The 26696-nt window shown below is 36.7% G+C and overlaps 1 protein-coding gene and 2 pseudogenes across 1 annotated transcript; 2 read left to right on the top strand and 1 right to left on the bottom strand.

Annotated features, from left to right (window-relative positions):
• The first annotated feature begins 8357 nt into the window (after window positions 1–8357).
• LOC132165114 (cytochrome P450 76T24-like) lies at window positions 8358–14077 on the top strand (annotated as a pseudogene).
• A 6806-nt stretch (window positions 14078–20883) lies between these two features.
• Window positions 20884–21960, top strand: LOC132165115 (BEACH domain-containing protein C2 pseudogene; annotated as a pseudogene).
• A 2721-nt stretch (window positions 21961–24681) lies between these two features.
• On the bottom strand, window positions 24682–25158 carry LOC148583051 (uncharacterized). The gene has a single exon (XM_088511514.1). It carries the CDS (start codon window positions 25156–25158, stop codon window positions 24682–24684), a length of 477 nt encoding a protein of 158 aa, XP_088367640.1.
• Between the last annotated feature and the right edge of the window lie 1538 nt (window positions 25159–26696).

Below are 26696 nucleotides of genomic sequence, written 5' to 3'. Positions count from 1 at the left end.
TCAATTGTTGACCTTTAAAAATTCTGAAAGTTGAATTGATAAACCAAAATCCAAAACCAACAACATCCAATTTGGAAACAGAAATTAAATTTCTAGAAAAATCTGGAATAAAAAATACATTTTCAAGGTCTAAAACATATCCAGTTTTGAAAATTATTCTAAAGGTCCCAGCAGCTTCTACTTGTGAAAATAGTTTATTTCCTGAATCATGTATTGAGCCACAATACCTTCCTCTTCAAGGAATTTCGCAAATGGACCTATCATTTGTCCCTTTTCTGTGTATCTACCATAGTACTCTCCGCCTCTATCAGATCTTACGATCTTGATTTTCTTTTCCTTTTGTTTCTCTACTTCTGCCTTATAGGTCTGGAAAGCATTTAATGCTTCAGCCTTATCATTTAGAAGATAGAGATACATAAACCTTGTATGGTCATCAATAAAAGATATGAAATATCTTTGACCATTTAGGCAGGGAGTAGGAAAAGGTCCACAGATATCAGTGTGTATGATCTCAAGAATCTCAGAACTCCTTTTGGCACCTTTAGTGGTCTTGGTGGTTTGCTTTCCCTTTATGCAATCCACACAAGTACCAAGGTTTGTAAAGTCAAGAGTTTTTAAAACTCCATCATTCACTAACCTTTTAATTCTCTTTATGGAGATATGTCCTAATCTCCTGTGCCATAACAAAGCGGAGTTTTGATCCGTTAGACTCCTCTTTATGCCAACATCAGTATGCAATGATAAATAAGTGTTTTCAAAAGTGGGATCTAGATCAATTTTGAATAAACCATCAACTTTTATTCCACCACCAATCAATTGTTGACCTTTAAAAATTCTGAAAGTTGAATTGATAAACCAAAATCCAAAACCAACAACATCCAATTTGGAAACAGAAATTAAATTTCTAGAAAAATCTGGAATAAAAAATACATTTTCAAGGTCTAAAACATATCCAGTTTTGAAAATTATTCTAAAGGTCCCAGCAGCTTCTACTTGTGAAAATAGTTTATTTCCTGAATCATGTATTGAGCCACAATACCTTCCTCTTCAAGGAATTTCGCAAATGGACCTATCATTTGTCCCTTTTCTGTGTATCTACCATAGTACTCTCCGCCTCTATCAGATCTTACGATCTTGATTTTCTTTTCCTTTTGTTTCTCTACTTCTGCCTTATAGGTCTGGAAAGCATTTAATGCTTCAGCGTTATTATTTAGAAGATAGAGATACATAAACCTTGTATGGTCATCAATAAAAGATATGAAATATCTTTGACCATTTAGGCAGGGAGTAGGAAAAGGTCCACAGATATCAGTGTGTATGATCTCAAGAATCTCAGAACTCCTTTTGGCACCTTTAGTGGTCTTGGTGGTTTGCTTTCCCTTTATGCAATCCACACAAGTACCAAGGTTTGTAAAGTCAAGAGTTTTTAAAACTCCATCATTCACTAACCTTTTAATTCTCTCTATGGAGATATGTCCTAATCTACTGTGCCATAACAAAGCGGAGTTTTGATCCGTTAGACTCCTCTTTATGCCAACATCAGTATGCAATGATAAATAAGTGTTTTCAAAAGTGGGATCTAGATCAATTTTGAATAAACCATCAACTTTTATTCCACCACCAATCAATTGTTGACCTTTAAAAATTCTGAAAGTTGAATTGATAAACCAAAATCCAAAACCAACAACATCCAATTTGGAAACAGAAATTAAATTTCTAGAAAAATCTGGAATAAAAAATACATTTTCAAGGTCTAAAACATATCCAGTTTTCAAAATTATTCTAAAGGTCCCAGCAGCTTCTACTTGTGAAAATAGTTTATTTCCTGAATCATGTATTGAGCCACAATACCTTCCTCTTCAAGGAATTTCGCAAATGGACCTATCATTTGTCCCTTTTCTGTGTATCTACCATAGTACTCTCCGCCTCTATCAGATCTTACGATCTTGATTTTCTTTTCCTTTTGTTTCTCTACTTCTGCCTTATAGGTCTGGAAAGCATTTAATGCTTCAGCGTTATTATTTAGAAGATAGAGATACATAAACCTTGTATGGTCATCAATAAAAGATATGAAATATCTTTGACCATTTAGGCAGGGAGTAGGAAAAGGTCCACAGATATCAGTGTGTATGATCTCAAGAATCTCAGAACTCCTTTTGGCACCTTTAGTGGTCTTGGTGGTTTGCTTTCCCTTTATGCAATCCACACAAGTACCAAGGTTTGTAAAGTCAAGAGTTTTTAAAACTCCATCATTCACTAACCTTTTAATTCTCTCTATGGAGATATGTCCTAATCTACTGTGCCATAACAAAGCGGAGTTTTGATCCGTTAGACTCCTCTTTATGCCAACATCAGTATGCAATGATAAATAAGTGTTTTCAAAAGTGGGATCTAGATCAATTTTGAATAAACCATCAACTTTTATTCCACCACCAATCAATTGTTGACCTTTAAAAATTCTGAAAGTTGAATTGATAAACCAAAATCCAAAACCAACAACATCCAATTTGGAAACAGAAATTAAATTTCTAGAAAAATCTGGAATAAAAAATACATTTTCAAGGTCTAAAACATATCCAGTTTTCAAAATTATTCTAAAGGTCCCAGCAGCTTCTACTTGTGAAAATAGTTTATTTCCTGAATCATGTATTGAGCCACAATACCTTCCTCTTCAAGGAATTTCGCAAATGGACCTATCATTTGTCCCTTTTCTGTGTATCTACCATAGTACTCTCCGCCTCTATCAGATCTTACGATCTTGATTTTCTTTTCCTTTTGTTTCTCTACTTCTGCCTTATAGGTCTGGAAAGCATTTAATGCTTCAGCGTTATTATTTAGAAGATAGAGATACATAAACCTTGTATGGTCATCAATAAAAGATATGAAATATCTTTGACCATTTAGGCAGGGAGTAGGAAAAGGTCCACAGATATCAGTGTGTATGATCTCAAGAATCTCAGAACTCCTTTTGGCACCTTTAGTGGTCTTGGTGGTTTGCTTTCCCTTTATGCAATCCACACAAGTACCAAGGTTTGTAAAGTCAAGAGTTTTTAAAACTCCATCATTCACTAACCTTTTAATTCTCTCTATGGAGATATGTCCTAATCTACTGTGCCATAACAAAGCGGAGTTTTGATCCGTTAGACTCCTCTTTATGCCAACATCAGTATGCAATGATAAATAAGTGTTTTCAAAAGTGGGATCTAGATCAATTTTGAATAAACCATCAACTTTTATTCCACCACCAATCAATTGTTGACCTTTAAAAATTCTGAAAGTTGAATTGATAAACCAAAATCCAAAACCAACAACATCCAATTTGGAAACAGAAATTAAATTTCTAGAAAAATCTGGAATAAAAAATACATTTTCAAGGTCTAAAACATATCCAGTTTTCAAAATTATTCTAAAGGTCCCAGCAGCTTCTACTTGTGAAAATAGTTTATTTCCTGAATCATGTATTGAGCCACAATACCTTCCTCTTCAAGGAATTTCGCAAATGGACCTATCATTTGTCCATTTTCTGTGTATCTACCATAGTACTCTCCGCCTCTATCAGATCTTACGATCTTGATTTTCTTTTCCTTTTGTTTCTCAACTTCTGCCTTATAGGTCTGGAAAGCATTTAATGCTTCAGCCTTATCATTTAGAAGATAGAGATACATAAACCTTGTATGGTCATCAATAAAAGATATGAAATATCTTTGACCATTTAGGCAGGGAGTAGGAAAAGGTCCACAGATATCAGTGTGTATGATCTCAAGAATCTCAGAACTCCTTTTGGCACCTTTTGTGGTCTTGGTGGTTTGCTTTCCCTTTATGCAATCCACACAAGTACCAAGGTTTGTAAAGTCAAGAGTTTTTAAAACTCCATCATTCACTAACCTTTTAATTCTCTCTATGGAGATATGTCCTAATCTCCTGTGCCATAACAAAGCGGAGTTTTGATCCGTTAGACTCCTCTTTATGCCAACATCAGTATGCAATGATAAATAAGTGTTTTCAAAAGTGGGATCTAGATCAATTTTGAATAAACCATCAACTTTTATTCCACCACCAATCAATTGTTGACCTTTAAAAATTCTGAAAGTTGAATTGATAAACCAAAATCCAAAACCAACAACATCCAATTTGGAAATAGAAATTAAATTTCTAGAAAAATCTGGAATAAAAAATACATTTTCAAGGTCTAAAACATATCCAGTTTTGAAAATTATTCTAAAGGTCCCAGCAGCTTCTACTTGTGAAAATAGTTTATTTCCTGAATCATGTATTGAGCCACAATACCTTCCTCTTCAAGGAATTTCGCAAATGGACCTATCATTTGTCCCTTTTCTGTGTATCTACCATAGTACTCTCCGCCTCTATCAGATCTTACGATCTTGATTTTCTTTTCCTTTTGTTTCTCTACTTCTGCCTTATAGGTCTGGAAAGCATTTAATGCTTCAGCCTTATCATTTAGAAGATAGAGATACATAAACCTTGTATGGTCATCAATAAAAGATATGAAATATCTTTGACCATTTAGGCAGGGAGTAGGAAAAGGTCCACAGATATCAGTGTGTATGATCTCAAGAATCTCAGAACTCCTTTTGGCACCTTTAGTGGTCTTGGTGGTTTGCTTTCCCTTTATGCAATCCACACAAGTACCAAGGTCTGTAAAGTCAAGAGTTTTTAAAACTCCATCATTCACTAACCTTTTAATTCTCTCTATGGAGATATGTCCTAATCTCCTGTGCCATAACAAAGCGGAGTTTTGATCCGTTAGACTCCTCTTTATGCCAACATCAGTATGCAATGATAAATAAGTGTTTTCAAAAGTGGGATCTAGATCAATTTTGAATAAACCATCAACTTTTATTCCACCACCAATCAATTGTTGACCTTTAAAAATTCTGAAAGTTGAATTGATAAACCAAAATCCAAAACCAACAACATCCAATTTGGAAACAGAAATTAAATTTCTAGAAAAATCTGGAATAAAAAATACATTTTCAAGGTCTAAAACATATCCAGTTTTGAAAATTATTCTAAAGGTCCCAGCAGCTTCTACTTGTGAAAATAGTTTATTTCCTGAATAAACACGTTGTTCATTGCTTGCTGGCTTCCTTGTTGTGAGAAAACCCTGCATTGAGTTAACAATATGGATTGTAGAACCCGAATCAATCCACCATGTATTATTTGGAGCCTCAACAAAAAAGGATTCATGACACACTAGAGATATAAGATTACCTTTTTCTTTCGAGCCACTTTATATACTTTTTGCAATCTTTCTTCATATGCCCTTCTTTCTTGCAAAAGTAACAAGTATCCTTCTTGCCAATTTTCTTGATTGGCAACTTGTTCTCCCTTTTGAAGTTTTGGGCATGCTTGCCTCTCTTGGTCTTTCCCTTAGCATGAATAGCCATGTGAACACCTTTTGCCTTCTCATGTTTTAACCTCTCTTCCTCTTGAACACACATGGTCAGAAGTTCATTTACTGACCATTTATCTTTATGTGTGTTATAGGATATTTTAAAAGGAACATACTCAGAGGGAAGAGAGTTCAAAATGAAATGCACTAAGAATGACTCAGATATGTCAATCTCTAGGGACTTGAGTTGAGCTGCCATGTCCCTAATTTCCATAATGTGCTCACGCACACTTCTGGAATTATCAAAGGACTTGCTTGATAGTTTCTTCATCAGGGTGCTGGCTAAGGCCTTGTCGAAACTCACAAATTGTTCCTCCACTGCCTTAATGAATGCCTTAGCCTTAGTGCATTCAGGGATGGAACCCCTAATGCCCTTAGAGACATGAGATTTCATGAACATTAGACTTAAGCGATTTGATCGCTCCCACCGTTCATGTTTAACAATCTCTTGTGGCGTACTTTCCTTCGTGAGGGCAGGTGGTTTGTCCACACGGAGCGCCAAGTCAAGCTCCAAACACCCCAATGTGAAAAATAAATTTTCTTTCCAGTCAGAAAAATTGTTACCATTAAACATTGGAACATGAAAAGTTCCATCCATTAAAGCAGTAGGAATAGCTGCAATAACCAAGGAAAATACTTTAATGCTATGAAATAACTTTATTTAAATTAACCAATGTTAACTTAATAGTAAATTTCAACCTACTTGTGGGCAAAGGTTGCATCACGCATGAAATTTACTCTTTATTAATAAGACTAATAAATTTAGCATTAATAAATAAAATTTTCCGTACCTGTGGGCCTAAGAGAAATTTTATTTTTAATGTTAAATTTACTATCTTATTCTAATTAATTCATAGAAATAAAAACGTCCCTGTGGGGATTGGCCAATTAAATTTATGAATTAATTACAACATGATGTTAATTTTCCATATGAAGTTCACATATATGATCTTGATACAATTATCATCATAAAATCGGGATGCTGTGCCTCTCCCAAAAATTATTATGATAATCACGACTTCATTAACATCATTAACTGTATAGATGCCAAAAATAAAGTTCCCAAGAATAAAAGACAAAACCATCATGTTAGTGGGTAAACAGTATTTTTCCAAAGTACAACCGGATAGTGTCCCAAGTGAGGGGGCGCACAACGGCACACTTAAGTCCCAAGACTTGCCTTGCCAGAGCTTTTCGATTGCAATTTTGGATAGTACCATAAACATTCACCAACACATGAGATTTAGTTAATTATTCTCAGGTCCAGGCATCAAACAATTTATATTTAAACAATTAATAAATATATCCTTAAGTTCAAGTATTAAAGAAACAAATACTGAAAAAGATAACATAAATATAAATGTAACATTAAAGCTTAATAAACTGAATAGCCAAATGGTCTTGAACTGACCTTAGATCTTTATCCCTCAAGAACCCAAGTTCTAAACCCACCTGAGCACCTTTTTTTTTTTTTCTTTTTTTTTTAAAAAAATCCGGATGGGCCAGCTACTTTAAACCAGGTTGGGCTACTGGAATGGGCTAGCTGATCCGGGTTGGGCTTCTGGGTCAGCCCACTTAATGACCCAGTTTTGTTTTGTTTTGTTTTTTTTTTTTTTGAATCAGGCCAAAACGGGTTGAAAACCCTACCCGAATAACAAGACCCCAAACCCGAAACCTAGCCCCTTTAACCGCCGCCTCTCCCCTTTCCCCATTCTCTAGGCACCGGCGCCGGTTCCTTGATGCGCCAGCCATGCTTAGCCGCTCCCTGATGCGCAAACGGCCAAAAAAAAAAAAAAAACGAAAGGCACCCCGTGTGGGGCTGCCGGCCCTTTTTTTTTTTTTTTTTTTTGGTAGCCCCGGTGAAATGGCCGCCGTTCCGGCCAGAAATCGGCAGCCCGTGTGGGCACTGTTTCTACCCGTCACAGCGGCCCCTTATGGGCTTCCTCCGTCAGCAGCTCACTTTATGCGGCCAACGCCGCTGTTGTGGGAGGGGGGAATACCGGTGCTGGAGGTAGGTGAAAAACCGGTGCTGAAATGGGGAAAGATCGGCACTGCAGGTGGGGCGTTTCTGTAGCTTGTCTCCAGTAAATTCTAATCGAAAGAGACCCAGACGAAAGTGAAGGACCAAGGGTCCTAATCACCCATTGGCCCCACACGTTTTTGTTTTAAGAAACAATACCACATGAGTAATTTGGTCAAAACAAATATAACATATATATACGTGGGTTTCATGGTGGTTGAGAACAAATGGTTCTCAGTTTCAATAACCGTGGGTCTGAGTTTTGTTTCCATAATCACAAAAAAAAAAAAAAAAAAAAAAAAAATTATCGAAACAAAAATAAAATATCAACGGCAGACATATTAAAACGAGACTAAGCAAATATGGCCTGGAAAAGGCTCTGATACCACATGTAAGAATTCAATATATATTAAATGCTAATTAACAATAACATTAGCAGCGGAAATAGTTTAATATATATGTACCTCTGGCCATTCCTTTGCTTAAGCGACTTGAAGAACAATTCCACAGCAACCAAACTAAAACTAAAAATATTGAGAGTTCTTCTGACCTATGCCTACCAGTGAGTGCCAATTGATGGAATACACAGGCCTTATTTATAGGTAGGTCAGGGGACCCTCAATTAGAGCTGTTACCTTAATTATTCCTCCCATCAAGGAATAAAAATCAAATCAATACAGCTAATTGATTCCACAAAAATAAAATCTTTAATGAAATCAAATACTTGTTCCACAAGAATTAAATCAATGCTTTAATTCAGAATATTTGATTTACACAATAAGCTTTAATTGGAATAAATTATTGAACACCGTAATTTTATAATTATAATAATATATGTGACATATGGGACATACTTTAAATGGAATTTCTTACAATCTGATCATATCCCATTATTATCTTATCTCTGACAACAAAATTGAGTGAATGGAGTACCTACCATTTATTCTGGCAGTTTCCTTTGTGTGGGGATTCATTCATCTGCTCATCTCCGGTCTACGACGCCGGAACTCTGGCTCACCCGGACTCCCCCCTAGGGGCCCAGGCCTTTTCCAATCATTGGAAACATCTTGCATCTGGGCAAGCTGATAAAATATATAAATATATTAAATATAATATAAAGAGAGAGAAGAGAGAGAAAGAGCGGAAGTATGTAATAGACTACATTGTATTGAGACTAATTAATTCAAGAGTATTACAAAGGTTTCTATTTATAGAGAGGCTATGAGTAATAAGCAAGTAACCTAGTAGACTAAGGAAAAGTAGGCTAAGGAAACCCTAGAATCAATAAGGAAGTAAATATCCCTAGAATAATAAATAACCCTAACATAATATTCTTAACATTAATATACAATCCCATCAAACATGGAGGAGGAAATCATGAGATTGTTGCATTGTCTGGATATGCTTGATCTGATTAGATTTTGTCTTCTAACACTCCCCTGCAAACTGATGGTAGGAACTTCCTTCAGTTTGATAAACAAAAAGTAATTGATAGTTTGTCAATTGAATCTTGCCATAAACCACCAGGGGCGGACGGATCTCGCCGTAAAAACATCAAGGGGCGGTCGGGTCTCGCCGTAAAACACCATTGGGTAGACGAATCTTGCTGCAAATTACCGAGGGACGGTCGGATCACACCGCAAATACCAAGGGCCGGTCAAATCACGCTGCAAAACCACTAATGGATGTCAGATTTTCATTGCAAACTATCAAAAACCTGAAACTAGGATGAGTAGTGACCAAGAAGAGAAGAGCCAACATGGCTTGAATGAGCCCAGGTTTTGGTTGTTACCTAGGCTAGAGACATGAAAAAGGCCTGGATTTTAGGTATTACCATAAGGCCAAGACATTGGGCCAACAATGGGCCATATTGAAAATGACAAACTATGGATTGAAATGAACCTTGGGTTTTAGACATTACGTCAAGGTCAAAAAAGATGGTTTTTTTTTTTTTTTTTGTGGCAATAAACTCTCTCGATGGAGGCAAGGACGCCGGCGCAAGGTAGTCCAGGAACATCTGATGGAGGTGCGAGAAAGTTGTTCGGTATTGATAGAGATGAGTCAGAGAGGATAGTGGCTACTGGGCTAGGCCGTGGCGACTGGGCTGTGAGCGGAAGATCGGCGAGGCAAAAAACTCCACATGGCCCTTTGGATCAAACACGGGCGTAAGTCGGTTGCTCTGGAACCAAAGACACTTTATCTTGTTCAAATTCTTATCTCACGACATGGCCTTTTTCTTCTTTTCTCGCTAAGCCAAGATCGATGCAATGGAGGTTGGAAGATCAACGGCGCGGCTGGAATGGTGGCAGGTGGCGCTGGAAGGCTGTTGTGCGGCGAAAGGGAGCAGGGGCTTCACGGGCTTGGATGGCGGCGGTGACTGGATGGGGCGAATAAGAAACGGGGCTGGGATGCCGGATCCGGTAGTAACAGTGGTAGCTGGACAGCTGGGTGTTGGTGGAGACTCCAAAGGCGAACGACGCTGTGCAATTCTACAAGGCCGTGTTCAGTGCTGAGGAAGGTGCGACGGCTGGGCGGCGACGGGCTGGTCTTCGACTGGCTTGGCGGCGACGAGCTGGATGGAGCCATGGAAGGCCAGACATAATGTGGGAACCGCTGGCCTGTGAGCGGGGATGGAAGACGGTGGCTGGCGGCATTCACTCGGTGTTGGTGAAAGGGCAGCGGCGGAGCAGGACGTAGGGCAAATTTTTTTTTTTCAAGAAACAAAAAATAAATTGAAGGAAAAAGAAATTCACAGGACCATTAGATCGTACAATGGCGTTAGCCTATGTCTCTGATACCATGATAAAATATATAAATATATTAAATATAATATAAAGAGAGAGAAGAGAGAGAGCAGAAGTGTAACATCCCCAGTCCGTTAAGACTGAGTTTGCCACTTTTCTTCTTTTTCAACAAAAATTCTTGCAAAGATCTATAAGGTCTATCAGAGTACTTGATTTTAAAAGATACAATAAATGCGTAAAACATTTTCTTTCAAGAGATTTTATTACAAGCGGAATAAAAAAAAACATTAGATTTTAGTTGCGGAATATCATATCATTACAATAACTTATATGAAAAGACTTTGAAAATTAATAATTATTCCCACCCCATTCCGGCCTCCTATTCCAGCATCCTTTCTACCTGAAAACAAGAAATAAAACTGAATGAGCCCAAAGGGGGCCCAGCAAGTAAAATCCACAACCATAAATAGTTTTACTCCTTGTTCTCAGTTTTGAAAATTGTTTTCGCAAATAAATATAATTCTAGCCATAATAATATCTGTATGTACGGTTGCATCTCCCGTAACATATACATACTATTACATCTAGTAATAGATCATCGTTGTAAATCATCTTTATAAATCATCATCATAATGCATCATTATAAATAATCTTTGTAAATCATCATAGCATATCATCGTTAAAAATATAGTATTATTTTCTCATAATAGGGCCATGTACACTATTACCCCTGTGCACGAGGGTTGCGGGTCCTTGTGACCATGGCACTGAACTGTGGCCACAGCCATGCCCGACCGTCAATTAACTCTTTCTTGGTGCACTCAACGGTCTAGTTGATGGAATACCACCTTCTGGCATAGCCTCCTTCAGTGGTTTCGCCTCCATCCGAGTATCGGTACCGAACTCTCATCTTTACTTATCTTGGGGCCAAAAATACTCTCCTCCATACATGTGCCCTTATTTCATAAACATTTATCTCATCTCTTGTACTTTTCTTTATACTTCTTTTGATGCATCTTAGGGCAACATGTAGGAGGGTTTATCATCATTTTTCTTTCTTATAATCATCATCATTTCTCAACTTTCTTTTTCAAAATGAAAACCTTTTCAAATATAAACTTGTTGTACTTAGAAAGCGTTTAAAGAAATAGAAACTTTCTAGATAATTCATTTAGAAATCCTTCATGCATGCAACATAACTTCATAATACGTAAATAAAATAATCATTTACAATTTACTAAAGAATGAATAAATAGCATGACATGAAGTAACTTTAGAAGGGGTAGTGAATTTACTTACCTCTAGACTGAAGCTAAAAGTGGTATGAAGGAATCTAGTTGCTCCAATATGACAAACACCACTAGTATATCTTTTGAAACTAATTTCTAAAGTCCGCTATCTCTTGTGTTCTTTCTTTCTTGTAGCGCTTGGTCTCGCCCTTTCTCTCTCTGTTCTGAGTAAACACTCTTAGAAAGAAGAAAGACCGAGTAAAAAGCGGAAGAAGGAAGAATATATGCAAGAGATGGGAGAGGAGATGAGTGGTGAAAATTCTGAAGGAGAAGAGCTCTATTTATAGGAGAAAATCAAACACTATTCTACCGTCAATTTACAATTATACCCTCATTTTACTATTTCACCAACCCTATACTATTTCACCAACCCTTTACTATTTCACCAACCCTATACTATTCTACCTTCAATTTACAATTATACCCTCATTCTATCTTCAATTTACAATTATACCCTCATTTTACTATTTCACCAACCCTATACTATTTCACCAACCCTATACTATTCTACCTTCAATTTACAATTATACCCTCATTCTATCTTCAATTTACAATTATACCCTCATTTTACTATTTCACCAACCCTATACTATTTCACCAACCCTATACTATTCTACCTTCAATTTACAATTATACCCTCATTCTATCTTCAATTTACAATTATACCCTCATTTTACTATTTCACCAATTACCATTCTCTAATTACCACTCTCATAAATTTCCCAAGAATTAAAATCCTTAGCTACAATGGATATTAAAATAACATCATTATCCAAAATAATCTATTTAAATAGCTTTGAAAATTCTGGGACACTACAAGAAGTATGTAATAGACTACATTGTATTGAGACTAATTAATTAAGGAGTATTATAGAGGTCTCAAGTAACTTAGTAGACTAAGGAAAGGTAAACCTAGTAGGCTAAGGAAACCCTAGAATCAATAAGGAAGTAAATATCCCTAGAATAATAAATAATTCTAACATAATATTCTTAACATTAATATACAATCCCATAAAACATGGAGGATGAAATCATGAGATTGTTGCATTGTCTGGATATGCTTGATCTGATTAGATTTTGTCTTCTAACACAAGCTGCCTTATGAAGCTGCTACTAAACTCTCAAAAACTTATGGACCCCTCATGACTCTCAAGCTCGGAAGCAGGACAACCATAGTCATTTCCTCTCCAGATCTTGCCAAAGAAGCATTGCAAAAACACGACCACGTCTTCTCCGGCCGAACTGTCGCGGACTCCGCTCGAGCACTCGACCACCACAAATTTTCAATTGCGTGGCAGCCCGCATTGGCTTATTGGAGAAACCTCAGGAAAGTTTCTGCCACGCAAATATTTGTTCCAAAAAGGCTCGATTCCACCCAAGCAATTCGAAGAAAAAAGGTGCAAGAACTAGTAGATTTCGTTGAAGAAAATTACAGCAATGGTCAGGCTTTGGATATTGGTCGAGCAGCCTTCACAACCGTCCTTAACTCCATCTCAACGGATTTTTGTTCAAATGCATCCCAAGAGTTCCAGAGTCTTATACTGCGCATGATGGAAGAAGCTGGAAGGCCAAATATTGCAGACTACTTCCCAGCACTTAGTCTACTTGACCCACAAGGTGCATGCCGAAGGATGTTGGTTTATTCTACAAAATTGTTTGGGATTCTGGATGCTATAATCACTAAACGAGTACAATTAAGGGCATCGTCAAGGGGTTGTATGGCAAGCAGCGATGTACTTAATTCCCTCCTCAATCACGTTGAAGAAGATAATTCAGAATTGAGCTACGACGATATTAAACATTTGCTTGTGGTGATTTAACTACTACCTTTCTTGATTTTTGCTTCAAAACCATATCTATATATATATATATATATATATAGTTGTCTTTCTCATTATAATTGTTTTTCAATTAAATTTTATTTTAGGATTTATTTGCTGCGGGGATCGACACAACAGCAATCACGGTAGAATGGGCGATGGCAGAGTTACTCTACAACCCAAAAAAAATGGCCAAAGCCCGGAAAGAGCTTGAAGAAGTGCTTGGCAAGGACGGGGTTGTTCAAGAATCGGACATCTCAAAGCTACCTTACCTGCAGGCAATAGTGAAAGAAAACATTAGGTTGCACCCAACAGCGCCTTTCCTAGTTCCCCACAAAGCTGAGGCTGACGTAGAGATGTGTGGCTTCACCATCCCCAAGAATGCACAAATACTAGTAAATGTGTGGGCAATGGGACGAGATTCAAGCATATGGCCAAACCCAACTCTTTTTTCACCTGAAAGGTTTTTAGAGAAGGACGTTATTGACTTCAAAGGTAGAGATTTCGAGCTTATTCCCTTTGGTGCTAGAAGAAGGATGTGCCCTGGATTGCCTTTGGCAAACCGGATGGTGCATTTGATGTTGGCCTCTCTTGTCCACCACTTCAAAATTGGAAGCTTGCTGATGGGATGAAACCAGAAAATATCAACATGAGAGAGATGTTTGGGCTTTCCTTACATGGAGCCGAGCCCCTCCGGGCTATTCCCATCAAATTAGTGTAACTTTGATTTCTTTTGTCTTTAAGCCTAGTACGGATGTACTGCATGTGCATGTGTAGATGTATCATGTGGCCTCTACGTACCTTCAAACCGTAGCTTAGCCCCCTAGCTAGGTTAACCCAGGGTTGTGACGTGCTTGGAAGTGCTATATCGTATTGTGTATTTGTTTATGATTGTTTTATTTGCTGCTTTGGGGACCGAGTACTAATAATACAAAGAAACTAAAGTTTTCTTAGAATTCTCACAAATATATATGATGTAACTTTTAAAATCATATTTGAAAGAATTTTAGAAGGACTCTAGTCCTCCTTATTAGAAATCATACGTTTCAAATTGTTGAGAACGTGGGTGAATTGAAGGACATCAAGTAAGAGCTTCAATAAAATACTTCATTCATTATTATAATAAGCTTTGTTACATTAATATTTATAGACTATCAACTTATTTGCGAAAAATGTTTTTCGCTAAAAACATACTTCCAGGCGTGTACGAAAAATCATAAATATTTTTTATATTTGCTTTCAATCATATTAATTACCTATAAAAATAGGCATTTATTCACAACATAAAAATAATAATATAAAATAATTAAAAACTAACCTAACAATTTGAATTCCAGCAAGTTTGGCTATGGTTTGGTGGGGTTTGACTGTGGTTTGTCGGGGTTCAACAGAGTCCCAGTGGTGGTCCAGTGGTTTGTGAAGGATAAATTTAAACTCGAAAAACGGTTTACAAATTTTTTTTAAAAAAAAATAGACCATTTTTCGAAACTAAGAAAGCTTTTTTGGTCAAATATAAAATATTTTTTGTTTAACTATTATTTTTTGGTTTGCGCCAAACATTCAAAAAATATTTTATGTTGAAACAAGCACAGTATAAGGGTTACAATTGACAACTATTAAGTGAACACCAATGCTTGAAGAATACTAATGAGATAAAACCCCTAAAGCATGTATCCTTCTTCTTCAAAGTAACCTTTACTACTAAAAAAGAAAAAGACTTCTTCCCACCTAGACTTAGATAGATTTTCTTGTCGGACGCCTTCCACGGATAGTCTTCATATTTGTTAGTTGTTAATGCCAAAAATTAACCTGCGATTATGCACGTTCAATCTTCGATCTTCGATCCCTACAAAATAAGCAAACATCTGAGTGGTGTGCTGTGTAGGGGAGAGTGGGCGACAACACCACCTCCTATAGTTAAGTCAGTAAAGTTATAAAACAGAAAATGAAAGAGATTGATGATCATGCAACTATGCAAGCATACGGGATCCTTGCCTTTAGCCAACCTTTATATAGATGTGGTATTGGTTTGATTGCATGCCAGGGACGTTAGAAAGTATTTTCATAATTATGGTGGATTTGTTATCTCTTTGATGCCATGTGCCTCAAGTTAGGTGCAAGGTCCCTAAGTGGCCACAAAATCAAGTTTAGGCTATTTGAATATTGGGCCGACTCATTATTGGGCCAGTGGAAAATGTAAGCCCCAATTCAGTAGTCCCATTCCCTTTGACTACTTGGGCCTTCCATTGGGAATTCCTAACTTAATTTAATAGAAACATAGCAACATGTAGTCTGTAGATAATAAAAGATAGCAGGTGTGGATAGTTGTTAGCTCTACTCCGTCAATTATTGTATCAATAGTATTCTCTACCTCCTCTAAATGCATTAAATTATTACTGCTTATTTTATCATGCTTTATTTAATAAATGTTTTTTTCTACATGTTACACTATTATTTCTTCTTAAAATGTATCATTGTATATATAATATATATAAATGCTCTAAATGTTAAGATGGTTTACAGAATGAACCTAGCTAATATCATTCTAACTAATATCTCACTCAAGAGGATTGAGATCCACTGCAATAGTGGAGAATTGCCAGTGGATTTTTTTTGGCATTCTGGCCATTCATTTTCATCGAACAGTCACAAATTCGCCACATGTCCCACTCAGTATAAAATAATAAAATATTATGTAAATTTTAAAAATTAATATAAAATAAACTAATAAAATAATTTTTTTTAAAACATGAGGTGGTTCGGCCACCCCATTTTCCACCTAGGGGGTGCCCGGCCACCCCAACTCAGTCGACCCCACCCTCAACCGGCCATTGGATGATATTATAATATTTTATAAAAAAATGCTACACATCTCAAATTTTATTCTCAAAAGTTGGTTCTCAAATGATGTGTCTTCATCCCATAAATTGGTGACATACTTTCCAAAATAATAAATCTCACAAGATGGTGACACATCATTTATAAATCAACTTTTGAGAAAAAAAATTTGAAATGTATAACACTCCTTGAGGCCTTTGTTTTATTTTTTATTTTTTTAATCCTCAATTGTTACCAAATAATTCAGAAGGACGGCTTGATTTTACCCCCCACAAAAGCCCAAACAAATTACAAATGTAAACGGCTACGTTTTTGTATTTCTCAAGAAACTGAAGAAAAAACAATGGCACCGTGTTTTGGCGCCCACACAGCACACCACCCCTCTACCTGCTGGTTATGGCTGGGGCTGGTTGAATAATATATTCAAAACAAAACTATTCAAATAAAAATTCATTAATATATCACCTTCATCTAATCGTTATTGGACCTAAAGCTAAAGCTACATATCATGACAAGCCTTTGTCAAAGAGAGAGAGTTGTGAGACAACCAAAGTTCAAAAAGATTCACAGCTGTGAGACTTCCTAATTTCAAAGATATATACGGCTGTCCAACAGCAAACATGGGGCGTGTTAGTGTATTTTCTCCATCTTTCACGGCATTAATCCCGCATGGCAGATTGCTTTGTTCAACGTGCCTCTTGTTGTTCATCGTAATTTCACCTCCTCACCCGGCTCGCGAGCAATGGAAGCTGAGAGAATTCTGAGGTCACGGTTTAAGAATGTCAATGCCGACTTACACTCGGAGATTATTCTCGTGACGGAAGAAGGCTTGCCGGCAACAGTTTCACACGATCCAACAGCAAGAGCTGCATGGGAATCTCGAAGATTTCTCAAGTTCCCTATGAACTACGATCAATGCAGAAAGGTCATCCAAATTAGTGGTCGTATCAGTTTCTTCAGAAGGACAAACTCTTTAAAACAGTCCATGACATAAAAAGCACAAGGCTGCATATCTATGAATGTGTTGTAATTAGACCTGCATCTCAAAGAATTTGGATCTAAGATGTAATTTTGTGACAAAAATTTGCACTTGTATCCATGACTATATGAAAAACATAATTATCACTTTTTCTCAATCAGATGCCTTGCAAATTTTGAAATAATACAAATATTCATACAATTAATATACAGCATCTTATGTTGGTAGTAAAAAATTGCTATCAGTATCTTAACTGGGCTTATGTGTCAGTCTAATATAAAAACTAAAAGGAACCTAATAGAGAGATGCTCACAATCACAACCATGTAAAAAGGAAAAGCATAAGATCAAAGATAAAACATGCCAATAATCTACAAAGAAATATACCTTCAAAAGCATCTTGTATGCCTCCAATAAGCGATTGGCAGCCGGGCCAAACCCATGGAGCTATGGTACCTCCATCATGTGCGTCCAGGGACGAATTTCCTACAAAGAAAAGAAAAAATGAAATTCATAAACTGTGGAACAGTATGTGAGTGTAGAGCTACAAGCATAGCAAGAAAGTTCTACTGAAAGATTCCTGGGAATAAAAAATGAACGTCAAAAAATTTCACAGCGGTTGTAAAAAAATTCAACATATTCTATCTTAGAACTTTTCAACTAAGGATAAGGCTGCAACAAATGGTAAAACTCCTTAGGCCAATCAAACCGTATATGTGAATGTGAAATTTATGAAAAAGCATTACAATTCATCAGGTGAAAGCATATAAAACATTCAGCAATTATATAGCATGATTCTTCAGTTGGTCGGCACAAGTAAAAGGAAAAGTGAGATAGCAAACATTCCAAAAGCAAAGGAAGAGCAGGCCAGACCTTGGTGTAACAGCCCCCAGCTTTCCTCTCGGCTTTTAATAGCCATTCTTCAGACACCCCATTAATTCATTTGCAGCATCCAAAATCATTTTTCCGATACTGCAGCAAGGCCTTACAAAGTTTAGCTGTATGGCAAGAAAGTGGACTAAAGCTTAGCTGTCATACAAATGGGCTGGAATTGTAAAGGTCTAATCGTGAGTTTGTCCTATGTGCAGGGTGGAGGTTGAAAACACATGTCATATATTGTGGTGTTGTCCTTCTCCATGTGGTGTGTGGGGAGAATGCCCTTGAAAAATTTAAAAATGCGTTAGAGGTGGTGATGATTTTTTTCAGGTGTTTGGTTAGATTTGGAATTTTTTTGAAAATGTAGAGATTAATTATTAGCTACAATTGTACGTAGAAATGATGTTGTCTATGGGGGAGATCCTATGCATCTAGCTCAACTTGTAAAATGTGCGAAAGAAGTGACAGAGGCCTATAGTGCAGCGGAACGAGGGAAACATAAGGAGGAAAGAAGACAAGATAGTGGTATCCCTAAGTGGAAGGCCCCTCCAAATTAATGGTGTGTACAAAAATAAGTTGGGATACAACAATCGACAAACCCATAAAATTGATGGGTGCGGGCCTAATTGTTAGGGATGCAATGTGGGGAAGGTTTGGGCATCAATGTGCACGTCTATCTAGTATATTACTAATCATATGTCGGAGGCTTATGCAACTTGGAAGGCGGTGTTATTCAGTAGAGATCTTAGTATAAGAAAGAGTATTCTGGAAAGTGATGCTCTAAAGGTAATTTATGCTTTTCGAAGTGAAAATCAATTGTGGTATATATATGGTACGTTGATAGAGAATTCTAAGATTGTTTTGCACAATTATCAAACTTGGAGTGTGGAGCATACTAGAAGAGAAACAAATATGAGGCCGCATAGTTTGGCAAAGGCGGCGATCTAAACATTTGGAGAAAAAATTTGGTGAATGAGTACCCTGAATTTCTTCATGACGTTGTTATTGCTGATAGTTGTAATCTTTGATTTATTATTAATGAATGAAATTTCACTTTAAAAAAAAAAAAAAAAAAAAAAAATCTACCTTTCAAAGTTTGCATTCTTAGAACATTTTCAATAAATTAGGTAAAAGTTTTATAAAAGCTAATATGATAATTTTTTTTTTTTTTTCAGAGTTATAATTTTGCTATTCACTCTAGCACATGGATAAAAATTATAAGGAATACTAATCCAATGAAAGCACAGAAAAGAGGAAGATATGGGCACTAATACCCAACTTTGATGTCCAACAACCTTTTAGAAAGCGAATCCGACTTCTGTGCAGTAGTGAAAAACTACCACACAGATGTTGCCTAAAATGGTACTGTTTCGGGAAAAAGGGTACCGTTTTGAGCAATTAAAAAGTAGGAATAAATAATAAATAATAAAAAATTCATTAAAGCTTAAAAATTATTAAAAAAGTAATAATAATAATTAAAAAACTAAAAATATTAAAAAATTAAAACCAAAAAAAAAATAATAATAATAAAAAATAAAAATGGGGTGGGGGTGGCCGGCCACCCAAAAAGGCCAAAAGAACAAAATAAAGTTTGAGGATTTGGTTTTGGGCAAGGGCTATGGGTGTGGCCGAGCCACCCCATTGCTGTGGATTTCCCAATACAAAGCAGGAAGAAGCAAAGCCATAGGCAGTTTTCTGTCAACCCTAACAAAACATACCAATCCAAAACCGGCTGCTCCGCTCTTTGTATATATGTCTGTGTCTTTTTCTATCCCTTGACTCAATCTAATGCATCTGAGCATCTCCACTTTTTCCCTCTCTCTCTCTCTCCCTCTCTCTTGTGGCATCTGTATTTGCAAAAAGTTCAAGAATGCTGTTTTATAGTTCTGGGTAGCTTTAGATGTGAAATTGGATTCCAATCTTTCGGATGTTAGCGATTTGGGCAGTTTCATTTTATGGGTTTTCTTCAAATTAATCTATTCAATTGTTGGGGTATGATTTCACTTCTACTTCTCTCAATGTTTTCCTCAACCAGTAGGTGGTGACAATTTTCTCACATGGGTGTTTGTGTTTTTGTCTTCGAAAGAGAACAGCCTTTGACTGATGGAACCAAATGGTTTAGGTGGTGGGATGTTTCTGAACATTGGTTTCTGGGTGGTCCGGCCACCACCCAAAAACCAAACCTTCAATTTTTTTTTTTTTTTTGGTGACCGGCCACCCCTTAGCCAAAATGGGTGGGCTACCGCTCCAGCCCATTTTTATTTATTTTTTTGTTTTAGTTTTATTTTTTAAATATTTTTAGTTTTTTAATTATTATTATTTTTTATAATTTTTAAATTTTAATAAATCTTTTATTATTTGTTTTTTATTCCTACTTTTTTACTGCCTAAAACAGTACTGTTTGGGCTATTAACAGTACTGTTTGGGCAATAGCATCTGTGTGGTACTACCGCACAAAAGTCGGATCCGATTTGCAATAAGTTGATACGTTAAGAGGTAAAGAGTTGTTTTTACAGAATAATAAAAGTAACACTACGAAATAACGAATGGTATGCTTTTGGGCTTTAAAAAATGGAGGGCTCGCCTTAACCAGGCCAGAGATAGTATCTGTTTCCTTTTTCTTGCATTCCATTTCCCACTAAATCCGCGTGGGGTTTCTTTTAGGGTTTTTGGCTGTAGTTCGTTGGATCAGTTAGTTAATTTTCAATTCTTGAAAACTTCATTTGGTGTACATGCAAAGTTTCTAGCTGAAACATTACTCTACCTTCTATTAAATAAGTGAATTACGTGTTTAATTCATTAGTTTAAATTGGTTATGACTCTGATTTTTTTTTAATCTTTGTAGGTAGCTTGACATGTATATAGTGTGAATGAGTATTTGTTAGATTTATGAAGCAATATTAATATGGAAGAAGAAGAAGAAGAAGAAACAAAAAAAGTCATGGAAGTTTCTGAGAAGGATCCAGATAGTCATGAAGTAACCAGTGGTGTACAGGATAGTGTAGGATCTTCTTACCATGAAAATAGCGATACTACCAATGGAATTGGTGCAGAGATTGAAGATAAAAATGTAGGTTTTCTAGGAGTTGATTATGTGACTACAGTTGTGGATGAAGAACAGTTTGAGCACGTATCTTTGAAAGATCAAGAGAAGTTGGCTGGTGAATCTCAAGGTGGTAATCTGGATTCAAAGTACTCTCCAAATTCAGATCATGTAAGACACTCATCCGATCAGTTTGACATTTGGGGCAGAAATTGATTCTTCTGCAGTTGCTGAGATGAAGCATGATCACCCTCTATCAGGCCCTGGGCAGGTCATACCATCAAGCAATCCTCCTTGTCGACCAGTCTTGATTCTGCTTCATATTCTCCCATTGGTTCACCACCAAAGCCTAGGCCAAAAGCTGTTATGCCGAATGTGTCTCCAGAGTTGTTGCATTTTGTGGATTCTGCAATTATGGGGAAGCCTGAAAGTTTGGACAAACTAAAGAATATTGTGAGGGGTGAGGATAATTTTGGAAGTGGGAATGAAATGGACAGCGTTGCATTCTTGGTAGTTGATTCACTTCTTGCGACAATGGGTGGTGTTGAAAGTTTTGAAGAGGATGAGGATATCAATCCTCCAAGTGTTATGCTAAACTCCCGGGTTGCCATAGTGGCGGGCGAGCTTATTCCTTGGCTTCCATGGGTAGGTGATACTGAGGTTATCTTGTCACCTAGGACACGTATGGTTAGGGGATTGCTTGCTATATTACGAGCTTGCACGAGAAATAGAGCAATGTGCTCATTGGCTGGTTTGTTAGGAGCTCTTTTAAACTCGGCAGAGAAGATTTTTGTTCAGGAAGTTGGTTCGACAGAGCAAATGAGATGGGATGGAACTCCTTTATGCTACTGCATCCAATACTTAGCTGGGCATTCACTCAGTGTTGTTGATTTGCATAGATGGTTTCAAGTCATTACAAGAACGCTTACCACTGTATAGGCTACTCGCTTAATGCTTGCCTTGGAGAAAGCAATGCGTGGAAAGGAGTCAAAGGGACCAGCACGTACATTTGAGTTTGATGGTGAAAGCTCTGGTTTGCTTGGGCCTGGTGAGAGTCGTTGGCCATTTACTAATGGTTATGCATTTGCAACGTGGATCTATATGAGACAATATTTGTCCTCGGGGGATATCAAGAACCCAAATTTTTTTAAAACTCCTCTAAAAATACTAATTTTTATACCCTAACCTCATCAAAATGTTTAATTTTTCACCCTATAACACATGTTTTACATGTTTAAAGCAACTAGGGAACTATTTTTTGTACATGCAGGACAAGATCATTCTCAAGCTTGAAACTTTACCAACGTTCAACAATATAAGCAAGCACCAAAAATCAAAAGACACAAATTATAGGATATTACATGGCAGACACAAATTACAGGAAATCCCCAACTCGTGTTCTTCAATACAGTTTCAACTAGCAGCCCACATATCATTTTTTATGTGTTCCAAAAAAGCAAACACAATGGAGCTTATGCTTTCACAAACAACAACAAAAAAGTAAAAACACAATATGTTAATATCACAAATGCAAACAAACCCAAAACCCACAATCTTTTAATACCACAATCTCTTACCCAAATGCAAACAAACCCAAAACCCACAATCTTTTAATACCACAATCTCTTACCCAAATGCAAACAAACCCAACAAATCCGTTAATATCACAAACAATATCAAGAAGTTCCCATAAGAGAGAAGAAGCTACTTGGAGGTAGTGGTAGCCATAGCGCCGCTGTGCCGCGAACCAAGAGAGACGGAGAGACCGACGGAGAAGAAGCGACCGACGGAGGGTGAGATGGTGATGGGCTGATTGCTGAGGGCGTGAGAGAGAGAGAGAGAGAGACAAAGAGTTGAGAGACAAAGAGAGTTGAGAGACCGAGAGAGAGAGCGATCGGAGTAGTGAGGGTTAGCCAGTGAGGGGCTGACTGCTGATGCCGTTAGGCTGTGAGCCGTGAGGTGAGATCGTGAGGGTGAGGAAGGTCCTGAGAGGCGCAAGAGAGGCAGGATTGCAGGAAGCGAGTTTGTTTTTTAAGGGTTGAGCTTTTAGGTTTAGACTTTTGTGAATATATATATATATATATGGGTCAAACGTGTCAACCCGCGAACCCGGCGGGTTGACACGACCCGACACGTTTACTAAACGTGTCATAAACAGGTGACCCGTTTACGACCTGAACCGGTTTAAGCCCAACACTAACCCCAATTTTATGTGTTGTGTTCGTTTTGGGTTCGAGTGTCAGGGATAAAATTGCCAGCCCTAGTTATGACCTATAAAACATTAATTTTCTGCATCAAAACACCTAGACATTTGTCACCAGAAGTACAACACCCTTTTTATTAACCAAACAATACTTTTACGGTGTATTAACGGAGACAACACATCTTTCAAGTGTTTACCAACATTGCATGTTTATTTTTGCTTAATGATAACTGGCTCATGTCATACCCAATTGTGAGGTTTACTTACTATATCGTTAGACTTACGCAGTTATTACTCTTGAACCTATCCCTAGAACCAAATAGTGGCACGGTTGCCACTACAGACTTTGCCTAAGAAAGATCTTCACACCGTTATCAAATTTGCTTAAGTTATTGTAGTTGCTTCGTGTCTTTGTATTGAAGATTATACTTGTCCCTGTAATGATTAATAGCCTTCTCAGATTTATTTTATCTTTCTATGCATTAACTCTGAAAATGCTTAGAGGGGCGGTTTCTCATTTTGCCACCAATTGGTTAAACTGGGATAATTGTCAGTAACCTTGCCAGACTAGTCAAGGCCAGTTTTGGGGGTGTTATGAGTCAAACGTTAGGGACTAGGGTCAATATCGAATGTTCAGTCACTCATCTTCGAACGTTCGACTAAGAGAAAAAGTCAAAATTCTCACTTCCAATGAGCCCTCATGATCTTAGCAAACCCATTAGCCATACCAAAGCTTAATTAGCACTTAGGATATTACAGCTTTCTCCCTCCTCTCCTTTTCCTCTCTGCCTTGTGCGGTGTTTTCTCTCCTCGTTTCTTCCACTTTCCACTCCTTTGTCCCCATTCTTGTTTTCTTATTGTCTTTATTGCCACAAAGCTTCTCTCTTGATATGTCCCTGCCAAGCAATCTCCACCGTGCTCAGTGGCAGATCCAGGAATTCATTTTAGCTGGGGCGTCAATAAAATAATAAAATATAATGATAAAATAACTTCTTCTTTTTTTGTTGTTCTCTTTATATATTATATTTTATTATAATATGGTAAATACAATCAAAAAAAGAAATTATAACACAATATATGTATCACAAAAAGCATATTTATTTGACTTCATAAATATATGCTAAATTCATATATCAGTTACCATATAGGCACTAGTACAAAAGTAAAGGAAAATACAAAATACAAAGTGCCTAAAATTGCATTCTACGCGGTCTTGGAGAAATAAAATTATCAAGTATCAAATCTGAATCGAAGCTTTTAGCAATTTCCCTTTCAATTTAAACAAGTAAACTATCTCCAAGAAACTCATCTTCCATTTTGTTACGAAGTCTTGTTTTAACAATTTTCATTACTGGAAATGCTTGTTCGGTAGTTGATGTAGACACCGGAAGAATCAAAACAAGACGAACCAATCTATGAATAAGATAATATGTATCTGATTTTCCTACCTCTATCAATCATCGACATAATTCCGCAATGGAAGACAATTTTTGTAGTTTCGGATGATTAAGCATATCAGCTTCAAAGTGCTTCAACTGAAAACTCAAAATAATTTTTTCCTGCTCAGAAAAATTAAGAGAATAGTACTTCTCTGCAAGACTACATATATCATCAATATTAAATGATTTATAAGCATCATTTGGATCCAAAGCTGAACTAAGTGTCAAGAGTTCTATTGCCCTTTCACCAAATCTACAATCAACCTTTTGCAATTGAAAGTCTATAGCAGCATTGAATACATCAAAATGATAATGATGTTCCACCGTAATGTGATCCCGTTGAAGACGACCTCGGCCTTTAACATAACGAGCACCCAAATCCGGAATATCTATTTCAAATTTCTTGGAGAAAGAGACTACTTTCTCAAGAAAATTATCCCAATCTTCATTTCTCAATTTTTGGAGGAGTGCTTTTGTATTAGAAACTAATTGCATAGCATTCAAGATGTCTTGAGATTTTTGTTGCAAATGTTGACAAAGACAATCAATGATATAATCATTTCATAAGCAGCATCAGCATCCTCACGTTGAGAGTAAGTGGATCCTTCCTTTATAATCTTTTCAAGTACTGAACAAACAGGATTAAACAGCCTTAGTAGGCTACAAATAGAATAAAAATGAGAACCCCAACAAGAATTACCAGCTCATTTCAAAGTGCCAATTTGGTTAGCTCATTTTTTCAGTTTCAAGTTCATCATTAACTATCAAATATGCGATATCTGCTTCTTGAGCATCTTGCAGATCACGATGACGTTTACATGAAGCACTAACCACATTGATAATAAAATTCAAATTTGAGAAGAAATCATAAACAACAATTACCTCTCGAGATGTAGCAACTAATGCTAATTGTAATTGATGTGCAAAACATTGAACATAGTATGCACAAGAACATTTATTAAGAAATAATGCTTGCAATCCTTTCCATTCACCACGCATATTGCTAGCACCATCATACCCTTATCCGAATACTTTGAATATCAAGACAATTTTGAAAAAGAACATCAGATATTTTATCCTTTAAAATCAATGCCGATGTATCTTTAACTTGGACAATATCAAAGAAGCGTTCTTGTATAAAACCATCTTTGTTAACAAATCTCAAAACAATAGCCATTTGTTATCTTTTAGACTCATCTCGTGCCTCATCAACAATAATGCAAAATTTTGAATTACCAAATTCTTCACGAATTGCATCTCGCACCCTTTTTGCCAAGACATGTAAAATATTTTTTTGGACTTGAGGTGAAGTATATTTTGCATTTTGTGGAGTATTTTCTAAAACAACCTTAGCAACATTGTCGTTGAAATTGGACACAAGTTTTATCAACTCAAGAAAATTGCCACGATTTTTAGAATTGGGACCTTCATCGTGACCTCTATAAGGACATCCTTGATATGCTAAATACCTAATAGATTTGATTGAAGTCTTCAATCGCAATCGATTGATCAATTTTTCTTCCGAAGTTTGCTTACCTATCACCTTATCAATATGTTGAGATTGATTCTTCAAATTGTCACAACACTTAACATCATTATTATGAGGTAAACATGGCCCATTTCCCATGTGGACCAAAAAAGAACAATGCGTACCATCATTAACTTTCTTCCAATTACGAAATCCTTCAATAGTAAATGCACTACCTCCAAACTGCCCCGTTGGCTTTTTAGCAAAATGAAAGCAGGGTAAACAATAAGCAGCATCTTTGTCCTCAGAATATTCTAACTAATCAAACATCTTATACCAAGATGATTGAAATCTTCGGTGGTTTTTTTTCAGTTCCCAAAAATGGATATCCAGAACTACTAGAAGGAATGAACTTATTCGGACTGACTTTAAGATAAGCACATGTAATTTCATCCCATTGATTAACAGGATATTCTCATATTTGAGGACGTAACCCGGGATCATGTTGTAGAGTAGAAATGTCAAATGACTCAACTTTTGAGATTCAATTCTTGGCATCTTAGAA

The sequence above is a fragment of the Corylus avellana genome, chromosome 11 (genome assembly GCF_965113065.1).
Source record: "Corylus avellana chromosome 11, dhCorAvel1.hap1.2, whole genome shotgun sequence".
Taxonomy (NCBI): Eukaryota; Viridiplantae; Streptophyta; class Magnoliopsida; order Fagales; family Betulaceae; genus Corylus; species Corylus avellana.
This window is presented reverse-complemented; position numbering and strand designations above follow the sequence as displayed.

Bases quoted from the DNA above. Each gene is read 5' to 3' on its own strand.
- LOC148583051 (XM_088511514.1), bottom strand. From the start codon at position 25,158: ATGCAATTAGTTTCTAATACAAAAGCACTCCTCCAAAAATTGAGAAAT.